This window comes from Melopsittacus undulatus, chromosome 12, assembly GCF_012275295.1.
Source record: "Melopsittacus undulatus isolate bMelUnd1 chromosome 12, bMelUnd1.mat.Z, whole genome shotgun sequence".
Lineage (NCBI taxonomy): Eukaryota > Metazoa > Chordata > Aves > Psittaciformes > Psittaculidae > Melopsittacus > Melopsittacus undulatus.
The window spans coordinates 11,958,869-11,974,971 of NC_047538.1; the positions used below are offsets into that span (position 1 = coordinate 11,958,869).

Below are 16,103 nucleotides of genomic sequence, written 5' to 3' on the forward strand. Positions count from 1 at the left end.
TAAAGTCGGTTTGCCTGCTTGTACAATGAACAGGTAAACTATTCTTCCCTAGCAGCACACAGAGCCGCTGGGGAAGAAAGTCATGGGTCTCCTCCCTCAGAGGAGCTCTGTTCCTTCAGGTATGCTTGCTGGAAACCTGAACAGGGCAATGTGTCCTCATGCTTTTCTGGAAAACAGAGAGGCAAGGAATGGTAATGATTGCAAGGAGAGCAGAGGAAAACCACTGCCATCATCTGTGTGCTGGCCTCTGGGCTGCAGGACTTGAAGAAAAACTGCCAAGTGCAGAGGTGTGCGGCACCCAGCTACTACAACTCTTTACATGCTCACATTAATAAGGGTAGAAAGGGCATTTTTTAAGCCCTGGGTGGGCTGTATTTAGTTGAGATTTGCGTAACTGCAAGCAGTTGGGTCTGGTTTAGTGTGAGGTGTCCCTGCCCATGGCAGGGGGGTTGGAACTAGATGATCTTAACGTCCTTTCCACCCTAACTATTCTATGATTCTATGATTCTATGACTTGAACTGAAAGTTGTCATAAGCAGCACTGACGTTACAACACACACTAACCCAGTCTGGATAATCCTTTTGAGCAGCTTCTAAGCAGTAGCTTAGTGCCATAAGCAGTGGCAAATCAGAACAGCGTGAACACACAGCAGTGGTTTCCAAATCTTTGGGCAACAGCAACGCTTGCTTGTGCTCCAGAGCCCACAGGTGGAAATGACAAGTGTTTAAGTTTGAGCACCTCGGAACACACCTTACAACAGCTTCAGAACACTCATCTCTGGGAGAGAATTTGGTAACTGCTGCTTTTCTCTCATCTAGGGAAGGAAAACGTTACCTCAGGATTCACACAGGACAAGAGCCCATGAGCTCCACTGGACAGTGTGCACCCTTAAGGATACAGTTTCACAAGATGCAGAAAGGCAAGTTAACAGTTCACCACTGCCAAAAATGGAAAGGTTTTATTCCCTCTTCCAGACATGTGCTGCTGCCACTTCACTTGTGCAGGCTCTGGCTCTCACAAGACCCCTCTGTGAACCAGTTTGAGAGAATATACACACAGCCGAAACACTTGCCCGCTTTCTTTTGGGTTAGAAACGAGCACAGCAAGCAGGAAGAAGGAGTGGGTATGTCCAAACAGCCAGTCAAGGGAGCTGGAAAGGGGTAAGGGTGAGTGAAAGTAAAGCCACCCCCTCTTTCAGCAGCAGCAAGCCACTGTATTGACTCAGCTGCCAGCAGAGCCCCACCTCTGACAGCCCAGCATCTCACCTTTGCCCCACAGATAACCACAGTCAGTAGTAAGACTGCTAAAGATTACTACGATCCTACCCATCTGCAGATGTAAGAATGGGTTTGGGCACAGGCAGAGACAAAATACTGTCAGAGCTGGCACATTCTAAGTTAATTATCTGCCTTTTAAAAAGTCACAGAAACAGGAAAGCATGTGGACCCTATAACCAATAAAGGGAAGGGAGGATTCACATGGTTATGCAAGAGCAGACATGAAACTCTGGGGTGGAGGGGAGGAATAGCATCTTTTAAACAGTGGAAACCCTATCCAAGCAGCATAAACAGATCTGAATATAGACCCGTCCAGGCAAAGTGCCAGTTACAGAATCTGAGACACGCATAAAGATGATGAAATGAAGGACAGAAATATTAGTATAAATTCTGAATTCATTAAAAGCATTAGGAGCACAAATTCTGCCCATGAGATGTAGAATGCTCCAGCTACCAGCAAAAGGAGAATTCCAGCCATAAAGAATGGGGACACTAAAGAGACGCTACAATCGTAAGAACAAGTGCAATTAAAACCGTATCTTGTACAGTCTACCTGAGCCATTCCTATACTGAAGGCTCTTAAATAGGAAATCAGAATACAGACTAGAGACATTTTAGTCCTTCAAGAGAATATTTTTTCATTAATTCCAGCAATTTCCCATTCAGTAAGTAAGAAGCACATCTCCCAAGAGAATAAATGCAAAGAACCTTCAACAAATGCAAATCCAGCCTTAAAACCCAAGGTATCTCAAGTTTCAAAAGCCTGGGCCTAGAAGACGAAATGAAGTCCCAGCAAATCTCATCCAGATACCAAGGATGCCAAATGAAAGGTTAGTGTATATATATTAGCATAGGTTGAGATATAAATAAAGACAAGTTAAAAAAAGACCCACTGGTTTGACCTGCCAACCACTCTGAGGTGAGTTGTTTCCCTCTTCTGAAAGAGGAGGTTTTGTCCAACGTGGTACATGGTTTAACTGCCTGCTAAAAACCTAATTACTATAAAAGTACTCTCAAAATGGTGGATATTCAAGGGTCCTCTGCACCAGAGGGTGAGAGCAGACTTGGAAGCAACACCAAACTCTTTATAAGCCAAAAAGTGTAAGTCACCACCAGCAACTTACTTTACTCAAGGCACTGCCAAAAGTACAATGTAAACTCACAAAGCAGGGCAGGGAAAATGACAACGGAATAGTCAACATTTTCCAGTCCTATGGGTCTTAGTGCTACTTCTAAGTGTAACAGGCACAAAGCTTTACAAGAAAGCTTTCAATCTGATGAGCATTCTACTAAAAGATAACCCAAGTAATTACAGATAGTGAGCAATGTCTCTGAGACAACAGAGTACAAGGGGGCAAGTAGCATGTGGTCAAAAATCTGATTAAAGCAGCAGCTTTTTACTTTAAAAGCAGCTTCTGGGAACAAAGAGAAGACAATGTTTCAGAAATGAATGCGGGAACTGGTCCCCAGTCTACTTAGGGAGAAGATGTGGGTGGTAATTTGATGGAGATCGCTGGTGGCTCTTCAAGCTCTAGAGCTCTGCTTTGCTGTTTTGTCTGTTAAGCATTGGCAGAAGAATGTGGTTCAAGAGTTTCACAATGTCATGATAGAGGCCCACTGAAAGAAAGGAAATTGTTAAAGCCAGCCAGAAAACTAACGTTTTTAGAACTGGGATATATTGTAGCCAGTCAGAGCTGGAGAACATGGAAGTTTAATCTCTTCCTACTGTGAGAAGGTACATGACCTGTCATTCCACCTATCATCTGGCACTGGGACAGAAGTATTAGTCACAAGTCTCCTGCTTATTTCATCAACAGCAAGAGGAACAGTGAGGATTTCTTTTTACCAAGAGCAGTATTACTAAAGCAATTAAACGCATGACAGCTTCTTCATCCCAGTGCCCTGCACAGAGGTTGTTGTTTTCTTACAAGGCAAAGGAAAACTCTATCAACTGAAGGCTGTTTTACTCACAAGAGAGCTCATGACAAGGGAAAACTGCAATTAAAAACCAAAGACCAAAGAGAAAGTAGGTTTCTGAGAGGTAAAGATGAGTAAGAGAAACCAACCTCCAGCACTGACCAAAAATGGAAATGCCAGCAACACTGAAATAGAAGCAGCATGAGAATAAACTTCCCCTTCATAGGTACATGAAATAAATCCTTCAAATTACTTTCTCAGAAAGGTTGCTCAGCATGGCTGTTCCTCCACCACGTCCTGTGATAAAAGCCAACAATCATCTGAGACAACTGGAGACAGTATTTTGCACTAGTCAAGATTCCCAGCCCCTACATTTCTGCTTTGCTGAAAATTAAGTTGACTTCTTTGTCTCAACTCATCACCTTCTTCCTTCCCTGCTACACCCTGAAGTAGGGCAGGGTGGAAAATTGATTCATTTTCCTGTCAGGTACCTCGATGAACACATACCTACCCACATCACTACTGTCCTAGCACTGTTGGGTGCTTCAAAATGCATTTGATCCGCTTCAGAACCATGCTGGCATTCCCAACCCACAGAGACACAGAGGGACCAGGCTTTCCACTTACACACTGAATGTACAAAGACAACTTCCCACACACACAGAGCAGTGTAACTGCCTCCTTGCTGAGAACAATATTCCATCCCTATCTCTGCCACAACCCCAAGCCTGACTGCTTAAAGCAGCTGGAAAATAGACTAACTCCAACTCCCCCCCCAAATAGAAAATAATCGCAGTTTCTGCCAAGCAAGCACTGAATACACTGCATTCCATTGCATTAAAACAATTACTCACAAGCCAGCCAAGAATTACATAAAGCTTCCTCCCTGCACCACCCCCAGCCCCTTCCCTTCAACCCTCCTCCCCAGCAGCTTCCCAACTGCAACAGCAGGATCACACCAGAGGGACAGTGCTCCAGAGGAGAGGAAGTGGCACTGAACACCTCACACGGCGCTGGCCATTCCATTCCATGTACAGCGTTTTTCAGACCTAAGTAATGTCATCAGGGGACTCCATCAGATCCAGCCAGCCTCGAAGGTCTCCGAATGTCCCACCACCGTAAGGGGTGCACCGTGTGACCTGCTTCAGGTAGCTTTCTCCCTCACATTTGATGGTAAAGTAGCAGCCAACAACTGAATCAAACAACAACAAACAAATCTTCACCAACTCCTACAGAAAAATGAATGTCAACCAAACAGATTTTATTCCTAGCTCGCACGGCCAAGGCTTTTAAGCATGATCCCAAGGCAGAAGGTGCTGGAGGCACAGGATTTAAGGAATTAAGAAGTAGGGAGCAGCGTGCCAGAGCAGCTGCGCTTGTGAGGCACTGCCCAAGGGAACTGCTCAAGACAGGCAAGTAGCAAATCTCAGATTAAGCACCAGCAGGAGAGATCGAAAACTACAAGCTTAGGGTTCTAAGAACCTGACTGACACATTCATCCCAAACTCCACAGCTCCCAGCCTGACAGCACTGAGCTCCTCACATTTCACAGCACAAATAAAAGGCAGCTTCTTCTGGCCAATGCTGCTCACCCACCCACAACACTGAGTTGGCCACTGATAAGAGATTTCATGACGTTGGTGAAATGGCATTTCACTCCCTCCCCCAGCGCTCCCGCTCTCTGCAGGGATCCTGTCTAACTGCTGGAGCTGCTTGCAGCCAGGCAGAATAGTTCCAGCTGTGTATCATGCTGCCTCACCAGACCTACACAGCCCAAGGAGTCTCCCTCATAAACCACAATGAACAACAGGGAGAGCTGCAAACCAGAAGCACTGCTTGTAGGCATCTCACTCTTGTGGGACACCTCTGCCCAAAAGCGGTAATTTGCCAGCAGCAACCAAAACCCTGAGTCCCAATGCAGATGGTGGTAAAGAACTGGAAGCAGCAGACACAAGTGATGGTCAAACAAGATGAGCAGCAGAGAAGAGCAGCCAGGCCATCACCTTACTCACAGGGCGCCAGTAAGCTCAAGTGACATGGAGTTAACCTTAGGCTCTTCTGTCTGAGCCAGCTGAAATTAGTCTCCTGCCCAAAAGAAACCTCTTCAGAAAGAAACCTTGAGCTTGTTTAGAACCATGAAGGAGGGCAGAACATGGGAGTATTACGCCCCTAATCCATGGCAAATCATTTACAGCCCTCTTGACAATGACCTTTTCTACTTCTGGCTTTTACTGTCGCTCTTCTGCTTTTAGAAAATCCCAGTCATTGAACAACCACAACCTTCCCACCAGCACAGTGAAATTCTGTGCTCACCTTGCTCTTCAGTGATAGAAATAAAGCAAGACGTTATCAAGCGTCTAGACAGACAGATTAATTCTGTCTGCCAGCTCCATTTTGTGACAAAAACATGGGACTGGTTTATTCCTGGAGACCCCATAGAGTTTGATTTATAGCTGACCCATTTAAAGCACAATTCCCCACACAAAGTGTCATTCAGAAAGTTTATTCCCTGGAGTGCCATTTAGTTTTTTATGTTCTTCACATCACTTGCAAAATGTTAGAGGTTTAGACACGTGCAATAAACTCAAGAACTCAAGCTACGCTCCACTGTGTGCTGCCAGCCAGACGTACTCTAGCTCACCCAGCAAAGCCATCTATACCAAACTTGCACATAACAAGAACACTGTAAGAAGTGGCATGCCTACCTCATCACCATTTAAATAACTTGAACTGAACTTGTTCACAGTGTACAGACAGTCCAGCACAGGGAAAAAGGAGCCAAGCAATAACAATGCAGGCTGCCTCCCCCTGTGGCTTGCCATAAGTTCTCTTGGATCCTCAGCTTATAGTTGGCTCAAGCTACTTTGATAGATTTCCCATGTAAATGCAGAATAATTACTGTCTGCTAAAAGAAAAAGCTGCATTGATTTGAGCAGCAAAAGAGCTTACCAAACTCCTGAACAGCACAAACACATAACCTCAGGGACTCAAGCTCCCGTAACTGAAACACCAGCACTTCTTCCACAGCACCCCAGTTGCCGTTTCTATTTTGTTTGCTTCATCAGGATTGAAAAACATATACCAAAGAGAAAGTGTGGATTTTGACACCAGTCAATCAAGGGAGATTGTCCCAGGCAGCTGGTTTCTGCTGCTCTGGGGCCATTTGCAATGAGAATAAACACAAATGGGAAAAATAGCTGAGTGATATGAGAAAGTCATCACCCACCTCCTATTTTTATGGTATATCTTTAGCACACTACATTCTTTGAATGACTTCATGATGCTCTGTGGTAAAGGGAAAGACTAGAGTAGAACTATTGTGGGGAACTTGGAAGGGAAAGGAAATCTTTTCTCCCTACTCACAGCCTGTCATAACAGAGGATGAAGAAAGGATGAGCAATCAGAAAGGCAGAGAAGGAACATTAGACAGGGCTGAGAAGGGTATAAAAACTTATCAATCTAATTCAAACTTGCCACTGTAAGCTATTCCAGCAACAGGGACCAGAACAGCTTGGAAGAGTTGCTATTCTGATATATTCAGCTGGAAGCATCTCAGAAGCACACAGATCTCACCAAACATTAACCTTTGCAGGTAAGGAGCCATTATCCCTACTTTGCAGATGGAGAAACAATATGCCAACAGTTGGGGCCTTTTTTTGAGGCTTTGGGTAAAATCAAGTTAAACCAACTTGAAAACACAACTTCCACTTTCTCCCCAACCCTTTTAACTTCAGCCCGAACTGGAAAGGAGTTGTGCCACTGCTCACACTGGATCTAGTTTTCTTGCCACAAGGCGAGACAGTTCAGCTTACTGATCCAATGGCAAATCATTTGTTCAGTTTGAGGGAAAGGGCTGGTTTTCCAAAAGGTCTGAAATTTGAACCAATTCACCCTGGAGCCTGACAGTCACCAAATCAGCAGCAAGCACACACGAAATGGGGGAAGCTGGGAATCACTATTTTTGGCTGCCATCTGAAACTGGATGAGATGCGAGGCAAGATTTTACAAATGCTGAAACAAGAACAGGACCCAGAGGTCTCCTCAGTTCCCTCTGTAGTACTTTAAAATATTATAGCTCAGCACTCGTAACAACCTGTACTTCCAGGGCTTGTTATTAAACCTAAGTTAGGACAGGCTGAAGTGAGCAAGAAACTCGTTCCCCAAACCCTCTCTTGTTATCGTAGCCCAGAGAAGCTTCCCACAGACAGTATCTCACTTTGAGCAGCTGGAGTAGAACAGCATCTTCATTAACAGCTTCCGCCTCAGACAAAAAGGGACACACAGGATCAGTACACAAAGAGCGGGAGGCGCAGCCTGAGCAGAGCAGGAAACTGGGAGCAGAGATCCTATTCACTCACACTGATTTTCCACCAGCACGGCACAGCTGAATTCAGAATCTGTTCTGGCTATCTCTAAAGCTGCAGCAGATCCTGGATAACAGAACTAACACATTAGTTCGATTCAAACAGATCTGGTTTGTGGCCATGGAAGGGCTTTCTCCCCACTCCAGCTGCACAGATCTAAGGAATTTATATACATCTGTCTTAGCAGTAGATCAGGAAAACAACTCTGATCTAACCAGAAGTGCACTATTACTCCTTGTTTCCTGCCAGAGGTCACAATTTTATCCGTCATTCCTGCAGTTTCACAACCTGTTCCATATAATAAATCCACTTCAAGGGGGAAGAGGTGAGAGAAAATAGGGTCTGGAGAAACTGAAGTATCATGATTCCCTGGGAACGAACAGGTAGAGAGACAGAGTTAAAGATGATGTATGAGAGGTTACCTATTTCTTTCTCTAGTGGTAGAGATGGTGTCGGAGGATCAATTTTAACCATGAGGGCAGCTGAATACTTGGGATAAATTGACCTCTCCCACTGAGGGACAAAGGAGCTAAAGACAGCACATAGTCCAGCCTTTCCATGGAAATAGAGCAACAAGAAAAGCAGCCTCTCTCTGCATCACACACTGCTCCAGGCAGAGGACTCCCTGTCTGAGTTCCTCTGGACAATGAAGTCCCTGTTTTAGGAGGGGTCACAACAGCAAAGAAGCTGAAACAAGTCAGAACCCCATTGTGCAGAGTATTAGTTCTGTTCGCAGTGCTCTCGCCCAGCAGCAGGAATGACTCAGAAACCTGAGCCAGGAGAAAGCCAAGCGACCAGATTACTTTACCAGGGTTTTCTCCAGTACCATTTCCTGGGTGTAGGTGACCATGAGCAATTTCACACTAAACTTTCAGACAAACAAGACCAAAACCCACTGCACAGGACTCCCAAAGCGAAGGAACCAAGTCAGAAACAGGCAAGCATCCTCCTTACAAGGGTAGACAGCATAGCCCTGCAGAGCACAGCAGTCTTCCAAATGTTAGGAGAGATGACAGATGGAAACACGTGCACCCCCTCCACAGTGCCATGAAAAATCAATGCAAGATTGCTCCCTTTAAACCTTGAGAGGATTAAACCCTGAAGAGAGGGTGGGTTAGAGTTCCTAAACCAGATGGAAACAACTTTTAAAGTAAAACCTCTTGTGCTGCTGAACCTTTGCACCCAGACTATTGAAGCCACATTGCTAAGCAAACCTTCTGCAGCAAAGTTCTTCTAGAAGTGAGCAAGCACATCTAAAGTCAGCAGCTCACAGTCTAATTTACATACACAGCCAAAACACTGCCATAAATACGTTCTCATTAAAGAGAAATAACTTCTTTGTAAAGCATCTTTTCCAAGCTCAGTGAATGCTGGTTTGTGTTTGATTGCAAACTCCTGTTGAAAAAATATCTGAAGCCTTTTAAATAAATAAATTATATATATTAAACAAACAAGCAGCAGAGAAGTGAGAATTTCAAAGCCATCAAAAGAAAGCTTATAAAAGCAACAGCATTTCTGTTTGGTGGGTCTGCAAACAACCCCTTTCAGAAAAAATGCTGTAAAAACACATCCAAAGTCAAAATCAAAGAGTATCCAACTAAAGCAAATGTAAAGTTTCCTTTCTCCTATGCCTCTTACCACAGAACACACATGACACACTACATGAACTGGGTTTCTTCCTTCTCAGCCAGCAGGTCCTAATGGGTCTGGTCACACATACTACTTAGGTAGCACCACAGAATCAAGAATAAGTCAACGTTTAACTCAGTATCTCAAATTGTCTGAAGCAAATAGGTACTATTGGTCACCTGGAATCACAGCATGTAACAACACACTGAAATGAAGGACATCCTGAGTTAGGATTTTCAGTCCTTAGAGCAAAGTTTTACTCTGTGCCAATTTACAGAGCAGCAAACTCACTGAGCAAAGCTTCCTGTCAAACTCCAGCACACCCGCACAACGTGCTTCCTTCCAGGCTGGAGGAAGACAATCTGGACAAGCCTGGTCAGCTGCCCTGCTCCCCATCTCCTCCCCCCTTTCCACAACGTGCTGTTCTGGTTTATACAAGTCCCCAGCACTGCGTGTCCTGTGCCACGGCGGCTCCCCCAGCTCAATGGGGTGCGCAAGCTCTGCCTGCAAAGCTCTCCAACAGTTTCCTGTGTGGTGTAACACCACTTCAACACTGAGGGGGAAGAGAAGGAACAAAGGGGTGTTTTTCAACTCCAAAGGAATTCCCAAAGCAACACAAATTCATTTGCACATAATATTTCATAACCTCTCCAGCACAAACAGCATGAAACTGAGATAGTTCTGGACCTCCATTTCAGAGTGCACAAGTACACACTGATCAACTGCATCAAAAAGGAGGAGATTGCTGATAAACGGAGGGAGGACAGACACATGTCAGGCTATGTGAGGTGTGCCCTCATGCCCAGCAAGGTCCATCAATCACTAATGATTTCTGCACCACACAGATTCAGAAGCACCATGGGGAAACAGCCAACCTGATTTTACTTGACACCAACTCTGAACCTGCAAGGCCTCTTAGCTCAGGCCCAACACTAAACCACTTTTGGGGCAAAACTGGCCCTGGAAGCAGTGCAGCTATGTCCACATGGCATTGTGCCTGAACCAACAAGTCCTGCCCCAGCAGCCTGACTCTGGACACAGCCAGCGCAGACGTCTGTATCCATGGCACAGTTAATCCACAACTCGGATAATCCACCCATAGATAATGAGGAAAGAAAAACAAACTCTCACTTCGGTTTGACTTGTTTCAGGGGAGCTGTATCAGCACAGCATTGTTCTCCTGTGTATGCATCCCATGCTGAATGGCTTTAGAAAAATAAGTGAGCAATTTGGGGGCTAACAATGACTTGTAGAGGGAAAATAGCCAGTGTGCCTCCATGGATTCTGTAAACCAAAGAAAAGCTTAGAGAGCCAGGGTCCCACTCCTTTATTTTTGCTTACTATTAGATAATCAGATCTTGACTGAAAGTCTATAGACTGCACAAAGATTGAGAAAGGCCTGGTGTAACTGAGACTTGATGAAATCAAGTTGCCGAGACAAAAAGTCAGATCATGACTTCAACTTTTAGTGGTGCCAATGCATTTGACACTCCAGAAGAATAAAACACACTCAAATTTAGGTCTCTTTATAATCCTCTGCAACTCACCTCTAAGCTTCCTACAGAGGAAAGGACAACTGAGTTGAAACTGTGCTAGCCTGGTTGAACAACTGGAAAGTTGGAATGCAACAATCACAGCCGGCACAGTACAGCTCCCATGGTTGTTAAAGATGAGACACTAAGCTGGCCCTACACAATGCTGTCTGTATGCTCACCTTGAAGGGCCACTCAGCAAGTCAACACACAGGCTGGGGGAATCCTGTTCTGACAAGAACACATTCCTGAACAGGCTAGAAACTTGCACCCAATCTCCCAGAGATAACCAGGGATATGAGAAGCAGTAAACAGAACTGCATCCACTTAAAGAAACAATAACTGTGAGAAGAAGCTGCAGTAGAAGTTCATTTTGTTTGCACCACCAGCTACTTCACCTGGCCAGGCAAAGGGTGAGGTCTGGCTCCCTAAGAACGCTACACCTTTCAGCAGGAAGCCATGTAGCTGATGGACTCCTTGCCCTGTATGTTTTATCATTAGCCCAATGCAAAGTCTGTTTTCTGAAGGTGTGCCCTCCAACTTCATGCCAGCGCCCCAATGAGCTTCCAGTTCCAATAAGAAAACTGCAATTTTCCTGGAGCATATCTTAACAGAACGCCTGGTTTCTATTAAAGGTAGGATGGAAGTAACGGATCACGGCCCCTCCCCAGTGTCTGATTTAATCAGTTTCATAAGCGGAGCTCAGCCACCCTAATGTCTCCCAGAGCACAAGGGATTTTGGCAGATCCACCCCCTTTCCGGCTTGGTACCAAAGGAACTCAAACTCTCTAGATCTTTCCAGTGAGCCCAGCTGCCTGACACTTCCCGGCCACACGGTTCTGGCAGGCTCCAGCACACCTGGGCGAAGCAAAGAAAGGAGGAGGCTGAGCTCTGAGCCCGGCGCCTCGCGGGGCAGGGGCTGGGCGCTGCTCGCCCCGAGGGCTCCCTTGGACCGCTCCGTCCCCACGCGACGTTACCGGTCTCGCCCAGGCACAGGCTGGAGAGGCTGCGGTAGCTGCAGGGCAGGAGGCGTCCGTGGAGCCCCCGCGGTACGGGACCGAAGGGCGCTGGGCACGGCCGGGACCAACATCGACGGCTCGGACCGCGGGCTGGGGCGGTGGCCCCGGGGCAGCCCGGCCGAGGGCGCTGGGGACGGGCGGCGGCGCAGAGACCCGGGAGGCCCTGCGCGCTCGGCGGGGAGCGACACGTCCCCGGGCGCCGGCAGGCCCGGCCCGAGCCCCGGGGCGCAGCGTGGTCGGGGGGGTCGCGGGTCCGCCCGGGGCTCTGCCCCCCCCCAACCCGCGGCGGGAGCACGCGCGGCTCGGAGCTCACCCAAGTCGTCCATGGTGCCGGTGCCTCCGGTCCCGCTGCCGCTGCCGCCGCCTCAGCGCCTCACAACTTTGCCGGACCGCCCCCGCGCGTGCCCGCGGCCCGGGCTCGCTCCCGCCGGGTCGCGCCCGCCCGGCGCTGCCCCCTGCCGGCGGCAGCGGGACCCGCCAGCCCGGCCCCGGGCGGGGGACGCTGTTCTGCGGTCCCGGGCGGGGCCGGCCGCGCTGCCGAGCGCCCGTGAGCAGCGCCGGGGGTGCCTGGGGAAAGGCCGGGGCCCCCTCCGGGCCTGTCCGCGGCTCCTGCCCTCCCCCCGGCCCCGCGGCAGAGGCTGCCCTGCCGCCAGCAGCCACTCTGACCCCGAGGCTGCCGGTGCCCGGCCGGGAACCCCATCGGCTTAGCTGGAGGAGCAGGAGCCTCCACAGGGAACGGCCCCCTCGAGGGCAGCGATGTGTTCGTACCCGTGTCAGCCGGAGTGCGGCTGTCCCGGAGAAGCCCTGTGCCCCAACAGATCGATGTTTCCAAACCCCACATGATTTACACAATCCACAGGGGAACTTGGGCAGGTGAAAACCTTCCTGAAGAATTTTCCATGAGTTCTCACCACCATAAAGGAAAGCCACCAACTAATTCTCCTTTGCTGTGTGTAAAAACCATACCAGCCTTCCTGGATTTATCGTGTGATAGTGCATCTTGAACCACCACTTCCCACCAGCTTTCTCTTTCCAACCACTACCAAACCCCACTCCAAGGCAGCAAAGGCCTCAGCTTTGCCCAAACCACAGAACAGCTCCACTCCCACCAGAGCCAATGTTTGCCATCGTGCCCCAGCCAAGCTGACATGGCAGGAAAAACAGTTGCTCAGCCCAAATGTTCAATTCCTAATCTGATGAGAGAGATGCTGTGAACTATCAGTGTGGGCACAGCCAAGGATGCAGGAAACATGACTCTTGCAGCACTTTTCCTTACAAAATGACTACTGAGTCAGAGAATGTTCTCAGAGCTGAAAAGCACATGTGCTGTTGCCGGGCTGAGATTACGGGATCGCGTTCCCATAACGGCAGAGAACATGAGGTCAGCTGCTTGCAACCTCTGATGCTTCAGTTTTCACTCTAGGCACAAACACACCCAGTTCCCCAGCTAGCACAATCCAACAGACATCGTTATTTCCTGTGTTAACATGTGCTATAATGAGAACTATCACTAGGGGGGCATGGAAATATCCCCTCCCTAGTCCCAGTCAAGTTGTGAATAATCAACAGCCTCCAGGAAATTCATTCCGAGTTTTACTGTAAATCCAGAACTTCTCAGAAAATGACAGCCTTACCTAGCTCAAAGTACAAGACCACTATAAGCAAAGGCTTTCACCATCAAGGCCAGGATCTCACCCAACACCCCCTGTGCTGGTCCCTGAGCAAAGTTTAAAGTATTATTTTAAGGGACTGTTCTGTTCTCTCCGACCCTCTCATGCGGTGTATAAGGCTGCATAGTTGTGTCCAGAGGCTGCACTTCTTTATCAGCACTGATACTGATAGTAATGAAGTACAAATGGGGGAACAAATTCTACAGGAGCAAATAGGGATAGGATGAGGGGAATGGTTTTTAACTGGAGGAGGAGAGATTTAAATTAGACATTCATCTCATCACAGGAAGATCCTAACATCACAGGAAGTTGTTCCCTGTGAGGGTGCTGAGGCGCTGGCACAGGGTGCTCAGAGAAGCTGTGGCTGCCCCATCCCTGGCAGTGTTCAAGGCCAGGTTGGACACAGGGGCTTGGAACAGCTGCTCCAGTGGAAGGGGTCCCTGCCCGCGGCAGGGGTTGGAGCTGGATGAGCTTTAAGCTCCCTTCCAATCCAGATCAGTCTGTGACTCTATGAAATGCAGTCTATGAGGCTTCACTGTCACCTCTGGGCCACTGTTGTGTGTACCTCAGCACAGCTGAACATGACAAATAAACCTGATAAAGACGGAACATTAATGGTCATTAGTACATTTTCGACTCTGCCCAGTTCCAGTGTAAAACAGCTGCCTGGCTATGGGTCTTACCAGCAGCAGGGCAGGAACATCTGAATAGCATATACATTCAGATTGCTTCAGAGGTGACCTGCCAGCAGCACCAGCTCGATTAAACCCCTACAGAACGACTGAGGGCAGCTGCTTCCAGCTCCAGCGGAGCTTCAGCCCAAGGAGCTGGTCATCAGCCTCCTTTCTGCTTTGGTATTAGAACGACAACAGCTGCAAATTAGAAATGGATGGGGTTTATGCATGTAATAGGGTTTTACACCAAACCCACAGCTGCTTGTTCCAGAGGTCTGGGATTTCTTTAACAACACAGAGCCTTTTTTTTTCCCCAGCAAGTGGTATCAATGGATATACATTAACAAATCCCTACAAAATGGAGCTTGTGGTACTGTGCACTGGAAGCTGATCCTCAACAGCTTTTGGAGCACTTCTGGAGCCAGTCAAGCACGACTCCGACTTTCCCTCCCACTGATGTGCTGGGGAAATGCCTCCAATTGCTGCCAAAACTACCTTCAAGAGGAAAGATCCTCCTCAGCACGAGCTACACGAGCAACCCTTCTCCCAAGCACCCGTGTTCACAGCCCGATTCCTGCTTCCGTAGCTTTGGAAGTAAAAGGCCAGAACCGAGCATCTCATGCAAACGTGCCCTTCGTACCGTGATTTGGCAGGACCTGAAGACCGAAAGAGAACAAAAGCCTTTGGCTGCCCCAGTAACACGCCCCGAGACTTACTAAGCACTAAGTGATGATACTACAGCTCTGTTGCTGCTGTTTTTTGTCTGTTTTTTAACCACAAGATTCAGTCTCCGTAGAGACTGTCAAAAATTGCCAATGCCGACTATATTTCAAGTCGTCATGGCGGGGTATTGGGAAAAGTTTTCAATTAGCAATAATCGCGCCTCGGATTAACCTCATTGGCTACGATACTGCCACTGCGCAAAGCTGACTCCGTTCTGCTGCCGCCGAGGCGCCTCGGCCCGGGGCCGCCGCTGAGCTCGGGGTGAGCTGCGCCGTCCGCCCGCGCCCGCTCCGCGCGTCCTCAGGACACCGCACGGGGCTGTCCCCGCCCGCCGCTGAGTCTCGCGCCGCCGGTAACGGAGAGTTCCGTTTACCCCCGTCCCCGTGCTGAGCGGAGGGGCGGCCGCGAAGCCTGATGGGAAGGATATGCAAAGTACGTGTTACGTCAGAGGGGCAACTTCCCGCGGTACGGGGGATCCTCGCTGCAGCGCGATCCCGGGGTACCCCGGACTGCGACTCTGGGCATCCCCTGCCCAAGCCGTTCCCGTGGACATCACCGGTCCTGCCCAAGCCGTTCCCCTGGACATCACCGGTCCTGCCCAAGCCGTTCACCCGGCATCCCTGCCCTGCCCGAACCGTTCGTCAGGCATCCCCTGCCCATGCCGAGCCCTTCCTCCGGCATTGCCGGCCCGGCCAGAATTGTTTCCCGGGTAACCCCTGCCCGGCCCAAGCCGTCACCCGGCATCTGCGGTGCAGCCTGAGCCATTCTCCCGGCATTTCCTGCCCAGCCCTAAGCGTTCCGTGGGAATCCTACTGCAATCCCCATTTTACTGCATCTACCATTAACCACGTGCAAGCTGCCTCCATGGAGGCCCTCAAAAATTGCCAATGCCGACTATATTTTAAGTCGTCATGGCGGGGTATTGGGAAAAGTTTTCAACTAGCAATAATCGCGCCTCGGATTAACCTCACAGGCTACGATACTGCCACTGCGCAAAGCTGCCCGTTAGCTCCGCCCTGCCGGGCCCCGCCGCCGCCGCCCCGCCGCCGTGGTCAGAGCGCGCCGCCGCGGCCCCGTGCGCCCCGCGCTAACGCTCGTCCCCCACCCTCAGAGCGCGCTCCCGGTGCAGCTGGCGATGGGGGTTCCACCGGGGGGGTCCCGATGGCCGCGACACGGGGCACGCAGGGGGTGCCGGGAGGGCACCATGGTAATGAGCGCTGGGGAAGGGGCCCGGCCCGTCGGGAGTGGCCAAATCACACCGCTCCATCCCAACCCCCGGCCCCGTGGAGGTGGGTCC

The 16,103-nt window shown here is 49.2% G+C and overlaps 1 protein-coding gene and 2 non-coding genes across 3 annotated transcripts in view; all 3 read right to left on the reverse strand.

Annotated features, from left to right (window-relative positions):
• The window catches only part of PXN (paxillin), a 46,660-nt gene extending 34,540 nt beyond the window's left edge, over nt 1–12,120 (reverse strand). Inside the window, exon 1 of the mRNA XM_034068351.1 lies at nt 12,053–12,120. Within this exon, the coding sequence (XP_033924242.1) occupies nt 12,053–12,065 (13 nt within the window). The 5' untranslated portion in view covers nt 12,066–12,120. The remainder of the gene's footprint in view (nt 1–12,052) is intronic.
• Nucleotides 12,121–14,870: 2,750 nt separating this feature from the next.
• LOC115946306 (U4 spliceosomal RNA) lies at nt 14,871–15,011 on the reverse strand. The gene has a single exon (XR_004080408.1). It is a non-coding gene; the product is annotated as a U4 spliceosomal RNA (small nuclear RNA).
• Nucleotides 15,012–15,665: 654 nt separating this feature from the next.
• On the reverse strand, nt 15,666–15,806 carry LOC115946307 (U4 spliceosomal RNA). Its single transcript, XR_004080409.2, has one exon. It is a non-coding gene; the product is annotated as a U4 spliceosomal RNA (small nuclear RNA).
• Between the last annotated feature and the right edge of the window lie 297 nt (nt 15,807–16,103).